General features: G+C 36.9%; 1 protein-coding gene and 1 long non-coding RNA gene across 2 annotated transcripts; both read right to left on the bottom strand.

Moving 5' to 3' along the window:
- Nucleotides 1-15427: 15427 nt before the first annotated feature.
- Nucleotides 15428-20807, bottom strand: LOC131152924 (sugar transporter ERD6-like 8). Its single transcript, XM_058104888.1, has 18 exons — nt 20350-20807; nt 19546-19608; nt 19273-19362; nt 19102-19161; nt 18946-19011; nt 18728-18793; nt 18182-18257; nt 17963-18027; nt 17564-17656; nt 17287-17367; nt 17082-17166; nt 16959-17002; nt 16807-16869; nt 16645-16704; nt 16446-16499; nt 16232-16291; nt 16019-16133; nt 15428-15702 (listed from the first exon to the last, which is right to left on the bottom strand). The coding sequence occupies exons 1-18, from the start codon at nt 20521-20523 to the stop codon at nt 15590-15592; spliced, it is 1428 nt and encodes a 475-aa protein (XP_057960871.1). The 5' UTR covers nt 20524-20807; the 3' UTR covers nt 15428-15589.
- Nucleotides 20808-24701: 3894 nt separating this feature from the next.
- Nucleotides 24702-25743, bottom strand: LOC131152925 (uncharacterized). Its single transcript, XR_009136122.1, has 2 exons — nt 25551-25743; nt 24702-25436 (listed from the first exon to the last, which is right to left on the bottom strand). It is a non-coding gene; the product is annotated as an uncharacterized LOC131152925 (long non-coding RNA).
- Nucleotides 25744-27398: the final 1655 nt, after the last annotated feature.

The raw sequence follows: 27398 nt of genomic DNA, 5'->3' as shown, positions 1-27398 counted from the left end.
ACACCAGAATTTAGTGTGTACAGATTATAGTCATATAAAAATACCCCTCTAGTATCATCTACTCAAAAAAATATACAGTTTGACAAAAACTCACCCTATAACCAAGATGATCTAACTACTTTCTATCCACGAGCCTGATCTGCTCGCCTAGTTGGCTCACCTGAAAAATGGTAAAATAATGGGGTGAGTCGACGCTCAGTAAGTGGAAATATGCTATTACTAGCGTGTGGCAACTAAATTAAGAATACTTAAATATAGCAATTAAACTGTAATGCAATAAATAATCTGTAAAGCATATCTTTCTTTCCTAATTTAAAATATACTGTATCGTCTGTATTTTCTACTTTTCTTATTCATAATACCATACTATACTCATCTTATATTATAATATTGTATACATACATACATACATACATACATACATACATACATATATATATATATAACTATACTTATTCCCTGGGACTCTGTACGTCATGATTTGACCCCTCATGATAGGGTTGTGTAGCTCGTAGGTGGGATTCTATCTGGTCGGCCCTCCAGATAAGTCAATATACTCTACACTACCTCAGTCCGGCCAAACTGCATCCTCTCCTAGGCGCTAGACTGGCTGCTACCTTGTCTAACCGGCCCCCTCTACCCAGCGTACTGGGGAGCTGCATCCTCTTCGAGCATGGTTAAATGGTACCCACACACTATTTGAGATGTGTGGTTGCACTCTATCTAAATATAGCAATGGTACCGTGCTCTGTAATCTATATCTATATTGTATCTGTCTGTAATCTTTCCACATGGATCTTGTACTATATACATACATACATATATACTCATTTACTGTTTTCACCATGTTTCCAAAATTACCATCATGCTATCTTTCAGTACTGTAAATACTATAAACTCTGTATTCTGTGTCTGTAGCATCTTGATGCTACCTCTATATATATATATATATCTGTATCACTGTCTATATCCTCTGTTTATATAATCTGTACGTTATGGTAATAGGAAATATGGCATACTAAACTCTGTATTTGTCGTTTTGTATAAAGCTGTGATATAAATACTGTTCTGAATAATACTGTATACATGTATGTGTATATATATATATATATATATCTGTTTCATGAAACGATTCGTATAAAAGCTGTGAATGCATGTACAATTCTCTGTATAATTTTCTGTGAATATATATATGTAGCTGCATATTCTATATAACTCCATACACTGGAAAAACTATGTAAACTGTATATGCTGTCTACTTTCATGCATTCAGTATAGTATGATACATATATATATATATATATATATATATATATATATATTATAAAAGCTATATAAATTGCATTGTCACATAAAAGTCTACTTAGGCCACACAAGTATTTAAACTCATAATCTGTAAATATTGTATAATAAACCGATATAAACATGTGTCAATGAAATCTCTAATAGTATTATGAAAACTCCTAGCATAGCATATTTCCCTTACCTTAACTTTGAAAAGCACCAATATAATTCTAACTCTATACCTGCAGGGTTCCTAACCCAACATCCTGAAAACGCAATCCCCAAGAACAAAACATCATTATTTCATCGCCTACATCATTTCTTATAACTACCATAAAACCAAAAATAGGCTAAAAGGCCTTACCCTAAATTTGGGATGAAATCCAACTTCGTTTCCTAGACGATCCACTCCAAAAAACTGGTAGAGAATCTCGCCAGGAGTGTCGTGGTAGCCTCAGATCTTCAATCCGGCGAGAAACGGGCTCGAAAATGAAGAGAGAAGTGAGAGAGAGTCGTAGAAAGAGAGAGAGAGAGACGCTGAAAATGATGAAATTTCCCGGTTTCCCTCCATTTATACTGCCAAATTCGTCAACGAGACATGTCACCTCGTCGACGAGTCCTTCATTAAATTCATCGACGAGTCCCTATATTCGTCGATGAAATTCAGGCTGCTCTATACCCCCTCTTGGTATTTTCTCGTCGACGATGCCTTGAGTTCATCTACGAATTTTCTTATGTACTCGTTGACAAAGCCTTGTATTCGTCGACGAGTTTCCTTATGCACTCGTCGACAAAGCCTACTGCCTCCTTCTGTTTTTGTTTCCATTTTTCCTCTCTCTTTAATATTTGAATATCAATATTTTCTGGGTCGTTACATTCTCCCCTCCTTATAAAATTTCGTTCTCGAAATTTACTAGCTGGATCCCATCAATACACTTTATCATTCTATAGAAGAAAAGGGGGTCTACTTATTTTATTTCCTGCCCTGACTTATGGCGGAGGAATACTGTGGTTACATTTACGTTATGGGAAAATTACATATATAAAACCAAAAACTTCTATTAACTAAAATCAATACATTTACCTGCAAAAGAAACCTATCTAACTATTATACTTTACCTGGGTACCTCTATACCTCTTGGAACAACTGTGGGTATCTCTGTCTAATATGTTCCTCAAGCTCCCAAGAAGCTTCCTCTATAGCATGATTCCTCCACAAAACTTTTACTAACTGTATTTCTTTAATATGTAAAGTCTCAACCTTTCTGTCCAAAATCTGTGCTGGTACCTCTTCATATGCCAAGGAATCCTTGAGCCCTATCTCTGCATAGCTAATGATGTGGGATGGGTCTAGGACGTATTCCCTTAACATGGCAACATGAAACACGTCATGAATATGAGTCAACGCTGGCAGCAAAGCTAGCTTGTAGGCTACTGACCCTATTCTCTCAAGTATCTCAAAAGGGCCAATATACCTAGGGCTCAACTTGCCCTTCTTCCCAAATCTCATAACTCCTTTCATAGGAGTTATCTTCAACAATACTCGATCTCCCACATCAAATTCCAACTCTCGGCGGCGAGTGTCTGCATAACTTTTCTGCCGACTTTGTGCTGTATTGATTCTTTCTCTAATTAATCGAACTTTGTCGGACGCCTGCTGTATTATCTCGAGACCCAAAACTCGCCTTTCACCTACTTCATCCCAGAAAAGAGGAGATGACATCTCTTGCCATATAATGCTTCGTATGGAACCATGCCGATACTAGCCTGATAGCTATTATTGTAAGCAAACTCAACTAACGGCATAAATTGAATCCAACTACCTCCAAAATCAAGTACACAAGCACGAAGCATATCTTCTAGTATATGAATGGTCCTCTCAGTCTGACCATCAGTATGGGGATGAAAAGTAGTGCTAAAAGCTAATTGCGTACCCATAGCCTCCTGAAAACTTTTCCAGAATCGTGAAGTAAACCGATGATCTCGATCTGAAACTATGGATACTGGTACTCCATGAACACGAACTATCTCCTGAACATATATCTCTACCAATCTATCCATGGAATAACCAATTTTAATAGGGATGAAATGAGCAGTCTTCGTCAATCGATCAACAACTACCCAAATTGCATTCAATCTCTACCGCATCGGTGGTAATCCCATAACAAAATCCATCGAAACGTGGTCCCACTTCCACTCTGGAATAAACAACGGCTGCAACTAACCTGCTGGTCTCTGGTGTTCGGTTTTAACCTGTTGACACGTCAAGTACTGTTGAACAAATTCAGTTATCTCTCTCTTCATTCCACTCCACCAAAAATACTCTCACAGATCCTTGTACATTTTAGTACTGCCGGGATGGATCGTGTATAGGGATCTGTGAGCTTCCTCCAGTATAGTCCTCCTGATCTTAGCATATGTAGGAACACGTAGTCTAGTACGAAATCGCAGAGCTCTATCATCTGATATGCTGAACTCCTCACCCTGTCCATCACGTACTCTAGCCATCACTACTGCCAACTCTGCATCATCACCCTAAGCTGCCTTAATCCTCTCGTAAAGTGTAGGCTGAACCACTAAGCTGGCAATAACTTCCTAAGGACTCTCCTCCATCAATTCTATACTGAGCCTCTCCAAGTCCACCAGAATCGAGTGCTGAATCTCTATAACTGCCAGCACGGATCCCCTTGATTTCCTACTCAGGGCATCTGCCACTACATTTGCTTTTCCTGGGTGGTAACTAATCGTGCAATCATAGTCTTTAATAAGTTCTAGCCACCTTCTTTGCCGCATATTCAACTCTTTCTGAGTGAAGAAATATTTCAAGCTCTTGTGATCCGTGAAAATCTCGCATGTCCTACCATATAAATAATGCCTCCAGATTTTAAGAGCATACACCACTGCAACAAGCTCTAAATCATGCACAGGATAACTCTTCTCATATTCTTTAAGCTGCCTAGACGCATATGCAATAACCCTGTCGTGCTGCATCAACACACAACCAAGACCCTTCAAAGAGGCATCACTATATATCACAAAACCATCCTCACCTGATGGAATAGCCAGTACTAGAGCTAAAACTAACCGCTGTTTCAACTCTTGGAAACTCTGCTCATAGTCATCAGTCCACTCAAATTTTACATTTTTCCTTGTAAGTCGTGTTAATGGACCTGATAGCCTGGAGAAACCCTCCACAAAGCATCGGTAATAACCTGCTAACCCTATAAAAATTCTGACTTCCTGAACATTTCCCTGCCTCTCCCAATTCACCACTACCTTTATCTTACTCAAATCAACTGATACTCCTGCTTCTAGATCACATGGCCGAGAAAAGTAACCTGCCTTAACCAGAATTCACATTTCTTAAACTTTGCATATAATTTCCTTTCCCTCAATATCTGTAGTACTAGCCTCAAATGATGTTCGTGCTCCTCAACACTCCTCGAGTAGACCAGTATATCATCAATGAATACAACCACAAACTAGTCCAAATACTGGTGGAACACCCGATTCATCAAATCCATGAAACCCACTGGTGCATTAGTCAACCCAAATGGCATCACTAAGAACTCGTAATGCCCATACCTAGTATGAAATGCGGTCTTCGAAATGTCCTCTGCTTTAACTTTCACCTGATGGTAACCTGACCGCAGATCAATCTTAGAATAAACCTGGGTCCTATGGAGCTGATCAAATAAATCATCGATCCTAGGAAGAGGATATTTATTCTTGACTGTCAATTTATTTATCTCCCTATAATCGATGCACAATCTCATGGTTTCATCTTTCTTTTTCACAAACAAAACTGGTGCTCCCTAGGGCGATACACTGGGCCTGATAAAACCCTTATCTAGTAATTCCTGTAGCTGGTCTTTCAATTCTTTTAACTCGACTGGGGTCATACGGTACAGTGCTTTAGATACTGGTGCAGACCCCGGCAACAAATCTATAGTAAACTCAATCTCACGGTCTAGTGGCAAACCAGGCAATTCTTCTGGAAATACATCTGGGAATTCCCTCACTACTGGTATGTCATCTTGTCTCAATTCTTCTTTTGGCAATTCTTTTATATATGCGACATATCCCTGGCAACCACCCTGTAACAATCTCCTCACCTGAATAGCCGACACTAGCTGTAGTGAGGCACGTACACGTGAACCCGCAAATCTAAACTCTGACTCGCCTGGGGGTCTAAAAATTACTTCTTTCCGATGGCAATCTATGCTAACGTGATAAATGGCTAACTAATCCATGCCCAGTATCACATCGAACCACTACATTTCCAGGACCACAAGATCGGCCAACAGCACTTTCTCCTGAATACTTACTGAAAAATTCCGAAGCACCCTCCTGCATCTAATCACAGATCCCATCGGCGTACCCACAGACAATTCTATATCTAATGGTTGTGTCTCCATCCCGGCTATCTTCACATACCCCGCCGATATAAAAGAATGGGTGGCACCTGTATCAAACAAGACAATCATTCTACATGGTAAAGCAGTAAGAGTACCTGTGACAACGTCCCCAGCAGTCTCAGCATCTCCAGGTGTCAACGCATAAACCCTCACCGGCGCAGTGTTCTTCTGCTAACCACCACGGAGCGCCTGATATCCATCTCGAAATGGTCTAGAAGCCTGTGCATAACTCGACAACATCTGACATGATCGAGCCATATGACCGGGTCTCCCGCAGCGATAGCAAACATTCTCCCCAAATCAACATTCACCCGGGTGTCTTTGTCCACATATGGCACAAGTGGCGGGAGGCTGACTGCTCTGGAATCCTCTGTGCTCTACCATCTGTCTCTGGCCTCCACCAGATCTACCTCCTCTCCAAGGGCATCGGCTGGGACCCGCCTGATAACTTAAGGGCGCAGCCCTCTTCTTCTGACTCTGTGCCTCCCTCTCTCCAGATAGACTCTCTTCCGCTATAGTGGCCCTGTCAACCAACTCTGAGAAATCCTAGATCCTCAGTACCGCCACTCGCCTGTAAATATCCCACCTCAAATTTCTCTCAAACATTCTAGCCTTCTTTGCTTCATCTGGGACAATATAAGGGCAGAAGTGAGAGAGCTCAATAAATCTCGTTGCATATTGTGGGACAGTCAATGACCCCTGGGACAAACTCAGAAACTCATGTACTCGAGCCTCTCTGACCGAAGCAGGATAATATCTATCAAAGAACATGTCCCTGAATTGGGCCTAGGTCATCTGCATTGGTATAGCTTTCTGTTCCTTTAACAACCTGGTGGCTGCCTACCATCTCTCGGCCTCCCCCGCCAGCCTATATGTAGCATATAAAACTTTCTGCTCATCGGTGCAATGGAGTACTGTCAGAATCTTCTTTACCTCCTGCACTCAGTTCTTCACAACTGCAGGATCAGTCGCTCCAGAGAAAGCTGGCAGATTCATCTTTATAAATTTCTCTATGGTACATCCTTGAGATGAGGATGGATCTCCCTGCTCTCTAGAGCTCCGTGCTATCTCAGCCATGACTTGCTGAGCTACACTGCGTAGCACAGCATCTGAATCCCCACCTGCTGCGCCAGAAGGACCCGCTCCATCATCCCTACTAGCATGAGTGCTATTTTCTCTTGGGTCCATCTTGCAAACACATAGAACACCGTTTCAAAATTCTATCCTCCTACAGACCCAACTTATTCAACTAAAACTCTAAATCCCCTATTATCTATCTTTCCTGCTCCTAATCCCAAAATCCGCTCCTGCAACCCAAACACATGACTCGTCGACAGTTTACTATGGCTTTCCTGGAATCATCACCCCAGGAAAAATACAGAAACAATCACGAAATCCCGTATCCAGATCACAGAACAAAACCTCGAATCTCTTTCCTATATTCTGGTATTATTTTCCGCTGCACTCTAGAGTCTACAGAACCTAGCAACCTAGGCTCTGATACCAAATTGTAACACCCTCAAAATTCTATCAATTTTTATATATATATCCATACCTAAGCAGCGGAAGCACAAATTAAACAACCATTTACATATATACTAAACGACACCAGAATTTAGTGTATACAAACTATAGTCATACAAAAATACCCCTCCAGTATCATCTACTCAAAAATACAGCTCTAACAAAACTCACCCTATAACCAGGATGTTCTAACTACTTTCTATCCGCGAGCCTGATCTGCTCGCCTAACTAGCTCACCTAAAAAATGATAAAATAATGGGATGAGTCGACGCTCAGTAAGTAGAAATATGCTATTACTAGCGTATGACAACTAAGTTAAGAATACTTAAAAATAGCAATTAAACTGTAATGCAATAAATAATCTATAAAGCATATATTTCTTCCTCAATTTAAAATATAATGTATCGTCCGTATTTTGTACTTTTCTTATTGATAATATCATACTATACTCATCTTATACTGTAATACTCTATACAAATATATATATATATATATATATAATTGTACTTATTCTCTGGGACTCTGTACGTCATGATTTGACCCCTCATGACAGGGTTGTGCAGCTCATAGGTGGGACTCTATCTGGTCGGCCCTCCAGATAAGTCAATATACTCTACACTACGTCAGCCCGGCCAAACTGCATCCTCTCCTAGGCGCGAGACTGGATGCTACCTCGTCTAACCGGCCCCCTCTACCCAGCGTACTGGGTAGCTGCATCCTCTTCGAGCATGGTTAGACGGTACCCACACACTATCTGAGATGTATGGTTGCACTTTATCTAAATATAGCAACGGTAGCGTGCTCTGTAATCTATATCTGTACTGTATCTGTCTGTAATCTTTCCACAAGGATCTTATACTATATATATATATATATATATATATATATATATATATATATATATATATATATATATATATACATATATACTCATTTACTGTTTTCTCCATGTTTCCAAAATTACCATCATGCTATCTTTCAGTACTGTAAATACTATAAACTCTATATTCTGTATCTATAGCATCTTGATGCTACCTCTATATATATATCTATCTGTATCACTGTCTATATCCTTTGTTTGTATACTCTGTATGTTATGGTAATAGGAAACATAGCATACTAAACTCTGTATTTTCCGTTCTGTATAAAGCTGTGATATAAATACTATTCTGAATAATACTGTATACATGTATATGTATATATATATATATATATATTTCATGAAACGATACGTATAAAAGCTGTAAATGCATGTACAATTCCCTGTATAATTTTCAGTAAATATATATTTATAGCTGCATATTCTGTATAACTCCATACACTGGAAAAACTATATAAACTGTATATGTTGTCTACTTTTATGCATTCAGTATAGTATGATACATATATATATATATATATATATATATATATATATTATAAAAGCTATATAAATTGCATTGTCACATAAAGGCCACACAAGTATTTAAACTCATAATCTGTAAATACCGTATAATAAACTGGTATAAACATGTGTCGATGAAATCTCTAATAGCATTATGAAAACTCCTAGCATAGCATATTGCCCCTACCTTAACTTTGAAAAGCCCCTATATAATTATGACTCTATACCTGCAGGGTTCCTAGCCCAACGTCCTGAAAACGCAATCCCTGAGAACAAAACATCAGTATTTTATCGCTTACATCATTTCTTATAACTACCATAAAACCAAAAATAGGCTAAATGACCTTACCCTGAATTTGGGATGAAATCCAACTTCATTTCCTAAACGATCCGCTCCGATAAACTTGTAGAGAATCTCGCCAGGAGTGTCGTGGTAGCCTCAGGTCTTCGATTCGGCGAGAAAAGGGCCCGAAAACGAAGGGAGAAGTGAGAGAAAGTCGTAGAGAAAAAGAGGAGAGAGAAAGAGAGGCTCTGAAAATGACTAAATTTCCTGATTTCCCTCCATTTGTACTGCCAGATTCGTTGATGAAACACGTCACCTCGTCGACGAGTCTTTCATTAAATACGTCGACGATTCCTTGTATTCGTCGACGAAATTCAGGCTACTCCATACCCCATCTCGGTATTTTCTTGTCGACGATGCCCTGAATTTGTCGACGAATTTCCTTATGTACTTGTCGACAAAGCCCTATATTCGTCAACGAGTTTCCTTATGCACTCGTCGATGAAGCCCTGTATTCGTCGACGAGTTCTGGCAATCTTTTGAAATTATTAGTATCTTCAAAATGCAATGTCGTCGACCAAGCCTACTGCCTCCTTTTATTTTTTGATTCCATTTTTCCTCTCTCTTTAATATTTGAATATCAATATTTTCTAGGTTGTTACATTTGGACTCTTTCTTTCCAACTTTGTTGCCTAAGGAAAGGAACACCTACCTCCGCCGAGACCTTCCTCCAAACCTCAGTAGCAAGGTCTCCCTTATTTAACACATGCTTTATATCTTCTAACTGCCTCACTCACAACAATTACACGACGAAGCAAGTGAAACCTCCACCCTTCTCACCTTTTCATCAACGCTTAAGCACTCAAAAGTGACCTTCCACATGCAGATAGTAATTTTCTTCAATAACCATTTATTCCAAACCCACTTTGCCCAATCAAACTTTGAAGCTCTAACTCTGATAACATCCCATGCGGACTTTGTATTAAAGCAACCATCCTTTTTCAAGAGCCATAACAATATGTCCGAAGAGTTTTTAAGATTTCCCACATTTTCCATCACTTCTTCTGCTTTATTATACCCCAGAATCCTCTGCAAATTTTCTACATCCCAGGCATTATTGATAATCAAATCTTTTAATCTGATATGTGAATGTGCACCATCTGGACAATCTGCAAACAAAGGTCCCGAATCTAGAAACTTATCATACCATAATTTTACATCTCCTTCTCTAACCTTCCATTTAGATTTACTTAACAGTTCAGGCATACCCTACAGAACTTTCCTCCAAAAGGAAGAATCTAATCCATGAGGTCTGCAAAGAGAAATATGTCCTCCTTTCACATATTTAGCTTTAAAAAACCTAGCCCATAAAGAATTTTGTGTTAATAAATACCAACCAAACTTCATGAACAAAGACCGTTATACTTCCGAAATGTCTCTCACTCCTATGTCCCCCTCCTCCATAGGAACACACAATTTCTTCCAAACCTTCCATTTCATTTTTTTCTTTTCCATCCTTAAATCCCTAGAAAAAAGAAGTAAACATACCTTGTATCTTTTTTATCACCAGTTTCGGGACATTTAGAACAACTAATAGATGCAATGATATACTCGGAAGCACATGTCTCAACAAAACTAAATGACCTCCTTGAGACAACAGTCTACTTTTCAAACCCTCAATTCTCTTACTGATTTTTTGAATTAAAGGGTCAAAATGACAGCCCTTCAATTTACCATCCACTATTAGCACACTCAAATACGTAAAAGGAAATTTACCTTCAATAAAACTAGTCTCTTGAAGAATTTCTCCCTTCCTCTGAACACCTAACTTCTTTGAGAAAAAAATAGCTGATTTATCTTTATTCACCCTTTGGCCAGTCCAGTTTTCATACTCTTTAATCACCTCCATTATCTGTCTAATAGATTTTTTTTCCAACATTAGTAAATATAACAACATCATCCGCGTGCATTAAATGCGATATAATAGGTGCACCACAAGGATAAGCAAACCATAAAATCCGCTTCTCAGACAACTTTTTTTGAATTAATTTAGAAAAAACTTCTTCCATGATGATGAAAATATACGGCGACAATGGATCCCCTTGCCTTAAACCCCTTTTTGACTTGAAAAAACCTCTATAAGTGTCATGCATCACGACAGAAAACCATGGAGTAGAAATACAATTTTGAATCAACAAACCAATCTGGAAAACCAAGAGCATGGAAAATCTAATCTACCACCTGCCACTCCACTCGATCATACACTTTACTCATATCAAGTTTTAGCATTATATTACCTCCACTCACCCGTCTATGTAATAATTTTGTCATCTCTTAAGCAAGCGTTATATTTTTAAAAATACTCCTCCCTTTCACAAAAGCACTTTGTTCTAAAGATATTAAATCACCCATCACCAATGAAAGCTTACTAACAAGGATTTTGGAGAAAATTTTATAGATTACGTTACAAAGGCTTATATGCCGAAATTTATCAAAAGACTGAGAATCCTTTACTTTAGGAATAAGCACAACATAAGAGGAACAAAAATACCGAGGCAGCATATCACCTCTAAAGAATTCTCTTACCACATCCATCACATCATTTTCAATAATCTTCCAATAGGTAATATAGAAAGAAGACCCAAACCCATCCGATCCCGGGCTACTATTCACAAAAATAGAAGAAATAGCTTGATAAATCTCCCCCTCGGTCGAATCTTCCCTCAACTGACCTATAGACTCCTCAGAAACCACCGAATGGATAATACCGTTCAGATTTAACCTTTGCACTGAATTATTTTGTCTCAAGAATTGCTCAAAATAATTCACAGCCTCATCATGGACCATCTGCATATTTTCCAACATCGAACCATCAGGAAGCACCATTGAATTTACACAAAAGTTACGCTTTTTTTGCGTAATCACAGCATGAAAAAACTTTGAATTCTGATCACCATCAATCAACCATTTCATCTTTGCTTGTTGCGCCAACCTAGCCTCTTCCCTTTTATACCAAACCTCTACTTCAGCCTTAGAAATAAGGAACTCTTCTTCAACTGATTCTGAGTACTCTGTCTATAGTAAATTCTCATATTTTTCCACCCTTTCCTCCAACTCTTGAATAAAACCACCAACATGACCGAAAATCTGTTTATTCCACACCTTAAGTCTTTGTTTTAGCCTTTTCAATTTACCCGCCTATTTACACAATCCTGAATTCGCCACAATGTGTTCTCTCCAAGATGATTCAACCATTTCCAAAAAATCCCCATGCAACGTCTGCATGTTCTGAAACCTAAAAGGCACTGGCCCATACATTTCCATACTTACACACAGCTATAAAATGATAGGAGAATGATCTGAAGTATTTCTTTTCGACAAAGATGTCTTAACTTCACCATATTTTATAAAAAAAACATTATTAATCAGCACCCTGTCCAGTTTCGCCCAACTTCTCATCAAACCTTGTTGGTCGTTACACCATGAAAATTGATTTCCTTCGAATTGGAGGTCCAATAATCCACAACTATTAATACAACCATTGAATTCAGCCATAGTCCCCAAGCAAGGTCTACCTCCCACCCTTTCCTCATCTGACCGAATTACATTAAAATCTCCCATAACAACCCAAGCCACATCAAAACTAGATAGCCCCTGAAGCTGTTCCCATAAATCTCTTCTCTCAATATGATAACATTTAGCATAAACAAAAGTAAGAAGCAAAGAGTCTTTATCCTCTGTTAAAAAAACTATCACACATTGATTTGAGACACCCACCCAATCCACTTGAACATCATCTTTCCAGAATAGCCAAATCTTCTCACCTTCCTCTACATTAGAGCAAAAGTTAGTAAATTACAAATACACCGCCCACCTTCTTATCTTTTCTATATCTTGAAAAGGTTCTGAAACTACCAAAATCGAAACTTTATGATCTTTCACAATTTGTTTCAATCTTCTCTTTGACGTGCCCAACACTCTTGTATTCTAAAACATAATTTTGTCAATGATAAGTTCAACTTTTGAGGCACTACCTTAGCCCTCTTAGACTTTCTCACTTGACCATCATCTTTATTTCTTCCTTCCGATTCACCCACCATCACACTACCTTGATCAAAGTAATATTCTTTTTAAGTATCAATGAAAACCTCCATATCTCCCTCAGATAACACATCATAATTATCCCTACACACTATATCCTCCACATCCCCCTCTCTCTTATCCACCTCCTCCACCAAAATCAACTCCCCATCCTTGTCCTTTTCAACTTTTCCCCTCCTCCCTTCATGAACAACAACTCCGGTTTATTATAATAGAAACCCCTCTTCTCATATATTACCCTTTGCCAATTCTGCTTTTGTCCTACCACCAACAGAAAACCCTCCACAGAATCCTTCTGCAAGTCATTCATTTCAACACATAATCTCGCACCAGTGGTTCGTGTTCTATATAATGTGGCATTATCCGTCCCCATGAATCTACCAAATCTAGTGGCCAAACTCTGCAAACAGTCCATTCTATATAAATGTAAAGGCAAACTTGGTAAGAAAATTCACTTAGATGCGATTGATGGCTCCTTGTTTACATCAAAATTCACAGACAAGTTAAAAAACTAAAATTGGCACTCTGCCACCCATCTTCCTTCTCGTGCCCATACATGAATGTAATCCTTTTCGTTTACCAAATGCAATAGAACATGATAGTTGTCCATAAAACTTATCATTGGGACTTCAGAGAGACCCCAAGATTGGATAAAATGCATCCAAAGGACATCGATAGTCGGCCTTGTAGAAAGAAATTTAAGCACTAACGCAAACTTCAAATCCTCAGCAGCCTTTTCCATCTCCACATCCGACAAAACAAAACCTAATTCCCCATTAATTAGTTCTGGTTTCCTCAATGGGATTTTGAATTTTAAAGATGGGATTGGCCTCTTCAAAGCTTCCACAAATGATATTCCCCCACCGAAACCTTCCCCCTTTTCGACCTTATTATCCCCCGAACCACTCCCCATAACCCGTAAACTAGTGTCGACACCTCCGCTCAACCCTCCGATAATAGCTACTGTAGACGGCGCGGTCATGTCTATTAGCTACCTGTTTTCCATATTGAACCCAAAAAACAAAATAAAAATAATCAATAAAAAACCAAACCTACAGTAGACCTACGTCTGTACGTCGCTGACACAGGTTTTCCGTCACCACTTCGTCGTTGTTGCTGTCTCAAATTCTTGTAGCCCAACTCGCTGCCAACGCCGGAGTAGAAGCCGCTACTGCTCTCTGACAAGAACTACTGCCACCATAATGCCTGAGTTCCGACCTCGCTTTGAAACGGAGGAGATGGCGGCGCTGGCGAACACAGATGCAACCCTCCTTTCCCTTTCCCAACCAACAAGTCGCTACGGTGACTAGGGCAGTGCAAGAGCCGGAGAAGGACACCCAAATGCTGTCTAGGGCGACGAAACAACAGGGGGCACCTCCAACTCCGTCGTCGTCATCCCTCGTCACGATGGCGGATAGGGTTTCATAGAAAAAACTTATCACGATAATATTACTGTAATAGTTCACAAGTCACGGGTTTGTATATTATCCTCCTTTCCCTTGGAACTACACGAGAGCCAGTCCCAACTCCACCACTAGCCGCTAACAGCACCGATGGAGGGCGCCTCGCCGAACCAGAGGCAAAGCTCAACCTCGCGGGGTAGAATTCCCAACCAGAAGATCACGACGACGAATAGGGCACGAGCAAGAGAAGCCAGAGAAGGAGACACTGCACCTCGCCGAAATCCTCAACGTCGTCGTCGTCGTCCCTCGTTGCGACGGCGGTAGGGTTTCACAGACAAAACTTTTTCCAACCCTCTCGTGTTTTGCAGTAAATTAAATACTGCTTCTAACAAGATGTGAGTCTTATTAAACTGATGTTTTGTATGGAACATCAGTTTAAAGGAGGGTTTGTTGAATAAATTAGTTGCAGCACATTAGAATGTGTTTTGTTTCTGTTTGTTGCCTAGTTTGTAGGAGTTGGTTAGCATAATGTTAGTAGTACCTAAGAGTTATTTAGCATGATATTAGTAGTGCCTAGGAGTTGTTTAGCATGATGTTAGTAGTGTCTATTTTGTGCTTGTAACCGTTCGTTTTTTAGCCTATATAATGGTCATTTCCTTATCAATGAAGTATGGAGTTTTCGGTCCAAATTTGTTTCCCCTTGTTTTTTTTGCATTTATCGTTTTCTTCTTCCATTTTACATCAAGAACTAGAATGGCCAATGGGTACTCGAGCAGTCCAAAGGTTGGACTTTGGGGTATGATGAATAGTGTTGAAATCCACATTGAAACTAACATTTTATGGGAGAAATATTAGAACTTTCTAAAATTCCACTAACAAAGGCATGAATAATGTCTGCTGTTAGCTGATTTGAATCTTCTAAGTGCGTGACGAATGAAGGAAGGTCCCTTCTAGTTTTTCCTACACAGTCCGTTTTGAAAGAACAAAGCAGCTATCTAGATTTTCAAAACATCTTCTACATTTGATCATAGAACACAGAAAAAATGAGATATATTTTTCAAACCAAAACGCAGTTTACAACAACTTTCTCTTTGTCATTCACAACCCATAAAGAGAGAAAAGGGGAGAGAGAGAGAGAGAGAGAGAGAGATAGACACAAAGAGACAAATAAATTATAAATACATGAATTCAATCAGCTCATGGAAGCTTGAATTTCTTCTAGAGTTCGGCCTTTTGTCTCTGGCACCACTCTTATGACGAAAATAATAGCCATCACACAGACAGCAGCAAACACAAAAAATATACCTGAAAAACCAGAGAAGCAAATACATCATAACTAGAGTAACCAAATGATTTAGCCCAAACCAGAGCACAAATTACATCATCAACTAGAATAACCAAATGATTTTGCTCTCTCTCTCTCTCTCTCTACACGCACACACATATTAGCTTTATTTAAAGACCGAATGATTCCAATGACTAAAGTTTGGTTCCAAACCCAGCCAAATTTCAGTCATAAGCTTACATAATTTGGTTGTGTTGTCAAATTGATGTTCCCACAACAAAAATGAAGTCCCAAATTTTCATTGCATTTGGGAATGGTTCAAGGAGATCAACGTACCATGGGGACTCCAGCTCATGAGAAAATTGAAAGTGTAGGATACAATCCAAGAACCAAACCAGTTCACCAATGTCACTAGGCTTCCTGCAATTCCCTTTGTATTTATTGGGAATATCTGCAATAGAAAGAGTTGAATTGTACACAAATTAATGATATTTTTCATGGTTAGTTTTGTTCATTAATGACAATTTAATGTCCACATTTTTCTTTTACCTCAGACATCATAACCCATGGAATTGAACACATCCCAATTGAGAAGAAGCCCATATAAATCTGGTAACAGCCAAAGAATTTTATTAAAAAAAAATAGTAATTAAAAAAAGACAGGAAATAAATGTGAAAAATAATTCCCAAAAAATTTCTTAACAAATTCATTTAATTTTATCTTTGATAGCTAGGGAAATGATAATATGCAATATTTGGTTACCATGATGCCAGCAACTGCAAGAACTGGAACCAATTCGGGTTCCAATTGATGAGCCTGGTCCACAAGCGTAATGTATTTGTGAGACATAAATTGAAGTAAGAAACAAATAGGAGACTCAATAACTGCATAAATGCTGGTGCAAAGAAACACATAGGAGATTCAGAGGCAGAATAGAATCTAACATAAGCTTCATAGCTACCTTCAAAAGGAAGGAAATTCCAGTTAGTAGACTGCCAAGGAGCAACCCAGATGCGGATAGCTGAAATGTGAAATTAAGAAGTTTTTTGCATCAATAACTTGCCTTCTGGAATGTGGATAATAAAAATTCAAAAACCAGGATGGTTGAACAATTAAAGCCTACCAACAAAAGGGGTCGTCTCCCAGTTCTATCTATTAAGCTTGCACCTAGTGCGGTCACGACAACCTGAAAAAGAAAACATAGTACCATTTATAAAATGTCTCTTGGTGCTTGTGTGTGAACAAGAGGAGATGGAGTGGGGAGGTGTTCAAGACCTGTAGAGAGGCATAGAGAATGCTTCCAACATTTGGAGGGACTCCTGAGATTAATTAGCATAGTTTTGTTTCAATGACAAAGCTCAAAATAAGAATAAGGATGCATAAGCAATGGATGCTCACCTGCAGATACAAAGACGTGGCCAGCATAGAACACAATAGCATTATAGCCCACAAACTGCTGGAACACCATTAATCCAGCTCCAACCTATTCGCCAAATGTAGAGAGAGAGAGAGAGAGAGAGAGAGAGAGAGAGAGAGAGTAACATTAAGAAACAAAGAATAAAAAAAAAATGTCAAACGCATACAATGATAGAATGGTGCTTACTGCAAGAGCTCGAACATTTCTTCTATCAAGCAAATCCAGTACAGTGACTTTAGGGAGGAGTTCGTTAGCGACTACATATTCCTGCCAAATGAAGAGAAACACAATTACCAGATCTAAACATATATGGGTTATCTTTCAAGTCATCTTGTTAGTAAGAAACTTCAGTGGAAGTCGGAAGCAAAAGAAATGTACAACGTTAATGTATATGAGACCAAACTGCTATGGAAATAACAATAACAGAGAGCATAAGCAGAATTTTTAGGAAAGATGTATGTACTGTTAGCTCAGCTTCTTCTTCAGAAATATCAGCATTTGCTCCTCGAAGCTTCCGTAGTGCAACTTGAAACTCTTTCTGGCGACCAATCATTGCCTGCAGATACCAACATCTTTATAGCTTCCCATTGGAAGCAAAGTAAAAACTTACCATGAAATCTTACCAAAGTATTTAAGCTGGTTTGGTTTTGGTATCACTTTTGCTCCTAAAAATCTTGGAATGAAAAAAAAAAAAAAAAGAAAAAAAAAAAAGAAAAGAAAAGCAGAAGTTTTCAGATTCCTTTTACTTGCAAAACCTAGTCAAATGAGGGGAAATTGTCCTAGTAATGTTGATGTTTTTGAAGTGCTCACACTTGTAAGAAAAAATTGTAATTGTAACAATCTTCTAATAACTTGTTCTTACCAGCCATCTGGGTGACTCTGGAATGAAATAGAGCCCAGCAAGCAGAATCATGCATGGGATGATTCCTGCAAGAACACCCAAGTAAGCAACGGAAGAAAATTTTCACAATTGACATTCATTTTGTTTCATGAGTAACTGAACATGTTGCTCTTAGAGCGGATACTCCCTAATGAAATATTGAAATGTTGAAATTAAAAAAATGATGACAATTAGTGTTACCAGTTATAGCCAATGTCCTCCATTTTACAAATGCTCCAATAACAAATGCAATAAGCATTGCTATAGAAATGAATATCTGTAAATCAAGATATGACAATAAGCATGAAGATAAACACCAACAACAACAACAACAAAAAAACCAAGCCTTAATTCCCACTAGGTGGGGTCGGCTATATGAATCATTTTCCGTCAATTTAGGCGATCAATATTCGGTAAGGATTCATATCATAGTGATCTTCAAGCAACTTCAAAGAAGAAAAATCTTCCTAGTTCAACGTTTTGATAAGTGTATGAATTATCTATTTAAGCAGTCCCTTATTCAAGTGGTCCCTGCTCTTTGTGGGGAACTCAAAGGACCACTTAGGTCTAGTCATATGCCCAAACATTACATTCATTTTCGCCCCCTTTTTTTGAATCAGCACTGCCTTCAATAATTTTCCTTTATAAGTCTCATTAGAATGGTATGGATACTAAAAGCTTCCCAGAATTTGCTTCCAGAAAAATTACTGAACATAATGATTAGTTTTACATGACAATGTATTCAACCTGATTTGTTGTTGCTAATGCTCCTCGAAGTTCTCTGGGGCTTATCTCAGCAATGTAAACAGGCACCTGTCCAACCCATAGATAGAACAAGAAAAGCCTCATGAATTCCTTATTTTGCATATTTGGTGGGAAACTATCAATTATCAAAGACAAAGGAAACAGAATTTATATTTTTATTTTTCATTTTTCATTTTTCAGGGGTAGAGAGAGAAGCAAACCACATAAGAAAGAAGGCCAACACCATATCCAGTTAACAGTCTCCCCAGGTCTAGCAGTATAGATTCCTTCATGGCAGTGCAGATATAGAGGGTTAGACAGCTATCTAAAGAACGTTACTCGTAACTATATCGAGAACATGGATATATGACACTTACTACAGATAGGTAGACTGCAAGCCATCCTCCAATGCAGCTAACGGATGCAATCCTCATGGCCTGCTTCCACAACATGTTAACAAAATATTAGATAAGAAAGCAGGCAGGCTTCCATGGAGAGAGGGAAAACTAAATTTAATTCAATAGCATTATATTTTTCTATGTTCATACCCCTTTACGACCAACAGAATCAGCAATCCAACCGCTCATGATGGCTCCAATCATTCCACCGATGGTTAATACAGACCCAAAAAATGAGTACTGCATTCAACAATTTTTTATGCATTAGTACAAAACATCCTGGTTATCCAATATAGAACAAAGACTTTTAGGCAGATAGGATTCTTATAGAATTTAACAGTTTATCATATTTGAAAAATATAAAGTTAACCAGTTATGATCTCATATGACTAACACAAAGAAACAATCAAACAATGAACAAACCTGCGAATAAGATAGTTTAAGGTCATCCATAATGCCAAACTGGGTAGGTGCAGTATATCCCACCTGCAAATAAAGAATACATGTCCCATTGGACTGTACTGTCAGTACCCTACAATCTACATTAACATGGGATTATCATAATGCATATAATATACCAGTACGCCTATAATAATAAATAGAGCCTTTTTGAAGGTTCAAAGAATTTTTTTTACTAGGCAGGTTCTAATCTATTATTCTTGTATGCAAATTTAAACCATTGTCTATAGGTACTGTTGGGCTTCAAAGTTTACATTTTATGGGATACGGATCTACTTACATAATAAGAAGTGAACTTATCTTTGGAAGCTTGAATTTCAAATCTAGTGTTTGGATTTTAGTGAATTTAGGTACAAAACTATGCAGACTTTCATCCACATAAATCCAAATCTAAGTTCCAAAATCTATGTTGCCAAACTCAATCTTCGACCCAATTTTCAGATGCATGTAATTACAAAAATAATACTTCCTTTTCTCTAAGGCAGTGTTTGGGAGCATGGACTTAGGGCCTTGGTCAGATTGAATTTGGGTAGGTTTGGACAAAACTCAATACAATTCTATATTACATTTTATTCGAACCCACACAAATCGAAATCCAAAAGACTTCCCCCGAAGATAATTGTCAATTGAAAGTCATGTTCAGCAAAATGCAGAAGTTTGTGAGTTCGCCAAAGTATGAGTTTCTGAAAATGATGAAATGGGTTTTTCTGGGAAACATGTGACTAGCTAGTTTCTCAAAGGCAGCAAAGCATTAGATTCAATACTTACACACGATCCATACTCAAAGGAACCACAAACAGCAACAAATGTACTGAATAGAAGCATCCAAAGCCCACCATTGTTGCTGTGCTGAAGTACTATTTCTTCTTCTTCTGTCTTCTGGGTGATGAGAGGCTCACAGAGACTGCCATTCCCAATCTCCAAATCCTGGTTGCGGGCCATTTCTTCTTCCACTTATTGATTACACACCACAACAAAATGAGCTAAAGAATCAAACTATTTACAGAGCCTCACAGGAGTCTCATCCCTAAGAAGAAGAAGCTGTGGAAGAAGAAATGGCCATGGACTGTGGAGATCTAAAAACTATGCAGTCATCACAAAATGTGCACAAGACCTGGATCCTCAAACCCTTCCATCTGGGTATTTATACCCACCCACAAACTATCTTCCTCCGAAACAAAAACATCAACAACAGATTTCAAAAAACACAAAAAAAACAAAAAAACAAAACAAAAACGAAAACCCATTAATTACTTATGTATAAAAAGTTAAAATTGCTAAACAAGCAAAGGGTAATTGGATAATTGCATGTTAGTATGCCAACTTTCGGTTAAAATGATAATTACGTGTCAATTCATCTTTTTGGTGATCTCATGTCACGGCTCATGAACTGCCAGCTTGTGCCGCACAAATATGGCAAGTTGGCAACCCATGTCGCGATTGGACTCTGTTTTCTTCATCAAGCGGATGTGGAACTGAGTCACCCGGGGGACCCGACCATGATCAGGCCAGCGCCGGCGGACCCGTTCAAGTTTCTGGGGGACCCACAGGTGCCCACACGGATAGGCGCGTCGTGTCATGGTGACGTGGGTCCTTGTAGGATGGTCAGCAAGCTGGCGCCCATCCGCATCCTCGTTAAATATCTAATATACGTAAATTAATTTTAAAGTCGTTCGAATGATATAATTATACGTATAAATAAATGGTAACAAATCAATGTTCTTCTAAACCAAAAATAATAATAATAATAATAATATTTGAAAACGTAAATATAATATCTTCCTCAATATTATTGGCACAATTGAATGCAGTCATATTCTAAGTATAAAACATAAATATCTTCGCCGATATTTTATGCGGATTGAAATAAGTATAGTTTTAATTTAAGATGCTGAGAACAGAAATCAAAATATATGCGGGTGTTATTTTTTGAAAAGGTCAATTATATTCGATTTCCTAAAAGTATTTAATTTTCTAGGATGTATGTTTCCATATGTGAAAGTTATGAGAATTAATTTATAGCATTTCATGTGTAAAAAAATTGATATTTGTGAAATATTAAAGGTAAAATTTTTATGAGGATATGCCAAGTCATATCGATGATTTATAGAATACCAAAGTAATCAAATATCAATTTATATACTAAAGTGGCATGATAATTTTGGTACACAGTTGTGAAATGTATTAATAGTTAATTATTTATATAAATTTTGATTTATCAAATGAAATTTTTACACCTACTAATTTTTGTTGCTTAAAAATCAATGAGTAAATTTCTTCTAATTTCAAACAAATAAGTGTATTTAGAATAAGTGAACTTTATGGTGATCTATTAATATAGGGAAAGCAATAGTGCTGTTGATTTTCTCGCTAAAAAGGAAGAAATGGAAAATAATGTCACCTACGAAAAATATCTTTTACTACGTCCTCTGAAAGATATCATTTGGATGGATAGGTTGGGTTTCACTTTCCTTCATCATTAGTTCAACCTCTCGATTTTTGTTTGATTGGTTTAAATTTTTTAATTTTAGTTTATTTTATTATGCTTGTTTTTTGTTAGGCCTATTTAGATTTGTTTCTTATTTAGTTTTGTTTGAATTTGTAGTCCTATTTTAGTTAGTTGTTGGTGTTATTTTTAGGAGACCTTTAATGTCTATTTTATCTATAATCTCACATTGTTTGTCTTGTAACCACGGTATTCCTCCGCCAAAAGTATGGATATATCAATAAATAATTGGAGATGCCGCCCTCTTTTAGTTTAAAAAAAAAAAAAGTTTTCCTTTATTTATTAGTATTTTTAACAAATCATGTTTTTTGCATGCCGAGTCATATTGATGATTTGTAAAATATTGAAGTAATCAAATATCTATCTACGAACTAGAAGGGGGGGGGGGGACTGATAGAATTTAACAATTTCAATACTCAATTCTTAAATGTATAAAAGAAATAAAACTATGCAAGGTGTGAGATGACTAAAATCGAAGTAAGAGAGTTTGAAACTAAATTTGGATGGAAGCAACTTGAGAAACTCAGGGCCGGCGAGTGGCGGTGGCATCTTTAAAGACTATATATGTTCTTTTATTTTTGGTTTTTCAAAATATTTTGATTCTTATTCAAATAATGAAGTTGAATTGAGAGTTGTGATGGAAGGAATAAAGATTTGCAAACATTTGGGTTATACCAGTATTGATATTGAATGTGATTCGAATATTGTAGTAAATTTGATAAGATCGAGTAAGTGCTCAATGTGGTATTTGTGAGATTTTTGGGAGCAGCTTGTTGGTTTATTAAAGGAAGTAGACTTTTTTTATAAATCATTTGTATAAATGATTTATTCCTTTACTACTTCAATATGCTTTGGATCGACAAGGTGCTATGGGGAATAAAGTGGCAAATGTTTTGAATCGACAAGGTGCTATGGGGAGGAATTGTTTGTTTACAAATAGTAGTCAACTTCTTAGAATTATCAATGGTTTGTATAAATTAAATAAGATGAGTACGGCTTATATGAGGTATGTTTAGTTGGTTTCCTTTTCGTATTGGTATATGTTTGTTTGTTTTTTTTTTTTTTATTTGATGCGTGGGGTGTTTTATTAGTTAATAGGTCCTTGTTTATATTTGTTTGGACTTGTAATCCTGTTTTGATTGAATGTTAGTGTTGTTTTTAGGAGGTCTTTAAATTTTTTTTTCCTATATGTAAGCTCGCTTGTCTTATAACCACGGTATTCTTCCGCCAAAAGTGAGGGTATATAAATAAATAAATAGAGTTGCGTCCTTCTTTTTAAAAAAAATTTAGTTTTAATTTTCAAACATCATGTTATTATCTATTTAAATGATATTCCACTACTTTGCAATAACTTTAACATGATATACCTTCTTTTTTTTTTATTTGAAGTTATGATATTATTATTTTGGGGTGAAAGATTCTATTATTTTCATTTTATTTTTAACGACCTAATAGACTTTCTTTGTTTTTAGGCTCAAACCTTAAAGTATCAAAAATATTTTTTTGTTAAATTTTACTTTGAAAAAAAATTCTTTTTCTTTCTTTTTAAATATAGTAATATTTTTTGTTTATAAAATACTATACACTATTCACTCCCCCCCCCCCCCCCACCCAAAAAAAATACAAAGATATTTTCAAATATTAAGAATTTTCTCACTTGTATTGCACATGATCCGCTATAATTGACAATAATATTATTAAAATTTTAAATAGCAAGCGAAATCTAGGAACATTTTGAACTAAAAAAATTTCCAACTAAATCTCTTTAAGTTTTGGAAGATCAATCTACTCTCATAAAGATGATTTATGAAAGTTAAAACAATATTTATTTTTTATAAAAGTAAATATACTAAATGGCATAGCAATGTCATTGTTGTTGTATAACACTTACAGATCAAATAAATTGTAATTTTAAAATCTTTCTAAAATAAATTATATATAAAGACAAAAGACATTTTCTTCCCTTGAGACTTGATAAAAAAACAAGGATCTCTCTCGAGGTTTTAAAATTTTCATTGACCTTCCTGAGACTTAAAAAATGTCACAAGCCCCACTTAAGTTTGTCAAAAAGATACAAATCATTCATTATATTTTGTAAAAAAATAAAAATAAAAATAATAAAACTCATTTAAATAGTATTCACTTTTTTTCAATTGTCATGTACAATAAAATTATTCTTATAAAGTGAATTTTGAAATATGATGATTAAGTAAAATAATTATTATAATTTTATTTTTATTATATTAGTTTTAATTTGTATTATTTTGTACTTTTATGATTTTAAGCATATTTTTTTCTAATTATTATTTGATTTAAGGACAAAAATGAACATTGTTTAATTAATTTTCTAATTTGTTTTAATTTTAAAAATATTAACAAAATAAGTATCTAATTTTTTAGTTTTTTAGTTTTAGCTTCTATTTTTTATTTTCAAAATTTGTATAGTTATACGAAACGGCTCACCTGTAATTAAAATGTAGTTGTGATTCATTGACACGATAAATATTACTCTATGTTGCTATAATTTGGTGTCGCACTAGGGATCTGAATGGCTCATTGGTGGCTGGAGTTCCTATATAAATTAAATAATAATAAATTGATACCAAAATTTTAAAAAGATGGAGTAGGGTGAGAAAGCCCAAATCAACCCAAAATATTTCATATCTTATGGAGTACAATCTAAGAAAATGGGACCAAAGAAAAAGACAAGATCTCACTCACAAAAAGCCTCGCGCTTCATAGTGGCCAAAGAAGGAGGAGTTCAGCCAGACCCAGACCCAGACCCAGATCCGAAGAATAATTGGGATCAACCCATTCGGGTCAACCCAAAACTCAGTTAAATAATACCCTGACCCAAGGTCTGAACACCCACTGGGTCAACCCAAGATCTGGATCCAATTTCAACCGGGTAAACCCAGGACCCGAATCCATTTTGAACTAGGGTTGACCAAAGACCCAAACCGAAGAGCAATTAGGTCGACCCATTTGGTTCAACCCAAAACCCGATCAAATCATACCCTGACGGCTGACCAAGACTCACCCTTGAATTCTGGTCAAACCTAACCCACATGTAACCAAACCCGAATCAAACTCGAACCCTGGTTAAGTTAAACCACACTCGAGCCCTAGGTCCTACTTGTTTGTTTGACGAGAAAAGAGAAGAAGAGTATTGAAAAGAAAAGATAAGAGAAGAAAAAGTGTTTAAGAGAGGAGGAGACAGGGAAGAGAGATTGAGACATCAGGAGAACGGATTAAACATAAGTGAGAGAGAGGTGGTCTTGACCGCCTTTGCTGGAGGAGCCCGGCGGAGCTTGGTTGCGGGTGGGGAGCATGTCTTCTTTGCAGGGGTCTTCACACAGAAAGGAGAGATGAGGGTGAGAGATGTTAGAAAAAAGAAAAGAAAGAAAACAAAAACAAGAAGGAGAGAGAGAGAGAGAGAGAGAGAAAAAAAGAGCGAACAAACCTGAATAAAGTGGCTGGCTGGAGCAGCTTTGGCACTGACGGCGACTGAGCACGCCGGAATGTGGTGGCAGACAAAGAGTAGAGAACCCTCGGTTCTAAAGAGAGAAAGAGTGAGAGGAGCGAGAGCAATGAGAAAGGGAAAGAAAAGAAACGGAAAATAAAAAATCAAAATGTGTCACTCTAGGCCCCTTCCCATCTCAGATTAAAAATAACTATTAATTAATTATGACTATCTATGATGGGGCCATGTGCCAGGTTGTGACATGTGTTTTAATCAGAGTCGCCAATGTTTTGTTTTTAATGGACAGTTAGATCTTGATCACGTTATCGGTTCGTATGAGAGGAGGATGAGCCAATGAGATAGCGCCACATGGCATTGGGATGCATATAATAATACCTTGCCATGTGTCATCACTTGAAATTTTTTAATAAAAAAAAACTATTTTAAAATAACAAAAAAAATTAGATTGTTTATGGTGGGTCATGTGTCGCTCTACTGTTATGATAGGTGGCACAATCGTGGCCGTTCGATTTGTGTTTTCTATAGACGACCAATTCTCGTCCACCTTAACAATCTATATGAGGAGGAGCTAGTCAATAAGATACAGACATATGACGCCAGGTTGTAACTTTGGTGACTGGCATCACCCTACCACATGTCGCTTCTAAAATGATTCTCGCTTCCTTTTGTTGATCGGCTTAAGCTTGGTTTGACCTGATTCAACCCAAATTGACTAGCCCAATCAATCCCCCTAGTTTGTTGACCAATTTGACTAAGTTAAATCGGTCCTTTTATTTTTATTTTCTAAAATATTAATTTTTACAATAATTCGTAAAATCATGAAAAATTATAGAAAAAATTAAAAAGCTTGTTTGGAGTTTTTAAAGTCAAAAAGTGCAAAAAAATAGAAATTTAAAAGTAAATAAAATGAATAAAATTTGAAAAAATTCATTAAAATCATGAAAAATTATAGAAAATTTAAAAAAATAGAAAAAAAATTTAGAGAAAATTCTAAGACCTTCCTTGCATGTTTTTGACCACTTCTTGGCATGTTTTGACTTTTAGGTGAAATTTGAATGTATGTTTCACTTAATGTTTGAATGCATGGTTTTTCATCTTCTGCATGTGCATGCTTATGTGCTTGTGTGTATGTGTATGTGCGTCACCCATATTAGGAGGAATTCAATAAAATGAGATTGTATTGTTCTTAATTATCTTTTGAGGCATGAATTGTCTAGTAGAGTCACTTTGAATTCGCTTAATGGTGATTTTATTAGACTTTCTGAATTTGGTGTACGCACTTCATTCGATCTTACTTTTGTGATTTATTTTCATGTGTGCTTAGTCTATTTCAAATGCGTGCTTCCATGTTTTGTGTAGTTTTTCCTTTACTATTTCAATATGCTTATTGTTGTTTATGTGAAATGAGATAGATTGAATTTTAGTCTTAATTGGTTAAACCTAAAGGAAAACCTAGGTTAATCAGGTTCGTTCATTGGATGGATGCAAAGGGATGCTAGCACCTTCTCTTCGCATAACCGTACTCTCGATCCCTTTTCGAGGACACAAATCTCTCACTACTAGGTTTTGTGAACCTAGGTGTACTTTAAAGACCAATGAATTAGTAGAATTTTAAGTAAGTGTTCTAACTTCGCCTAAAGTAAAATAAAAAATAAAAAAAAAATGTTAGTGACGACTCCATTGGACCATATATTGACTTCATATATATACATACACTATCAATTCATTTGATTTTGAGTTTGCCATTCGATCAAGGTATTAGCTTTACCGTAATCCCAAGAGGAAAGTGAATTGGTATTTTAAAATTTTCTCTCCTAAGTCAGATAT

Source organism: Malania oleifera, chromosome 4, assembly GCF_029873635.1.
Source record: "Malania oleifera isolate guangnan ecotype guangnan chromosome 4, ASM2987363v1, whole genome shotgun sequence".
Classification (NCBI taxonomy): domain Eukaryota; kingdom Viridiplantae; phylum Streptophyta; class Magnoliopsida; order Santalales; family Ximeniaceae; genus Malania; species Malania oleifera.
This window is presented reverse-complemented; position numbering and strand designations above follow the sequence as displayed.

Coding starts and splice junctions, on each gene's coding strand:
- LOC131152924 (XM_058104888.1), bottom strand. CDS start 20,523: ATGGCCCGCAACCAGGATTTGGAGATTGGGAATGGCAGTCTCTGTGAG. Junction 18,258..18,727: donor CATTAGCAACAACAAATCAG/GTTGAATACATT, acceptor CTTGATTTACAG/ATATTCATTTCTATAGCAAT. Junction 16,292..16,445: donor TTGCAGTTGCTGGCATCATG/GTAACCAAATAT, acceptor GGCTGTTACCAG/ATTTATATGGGCTTCTTCTC.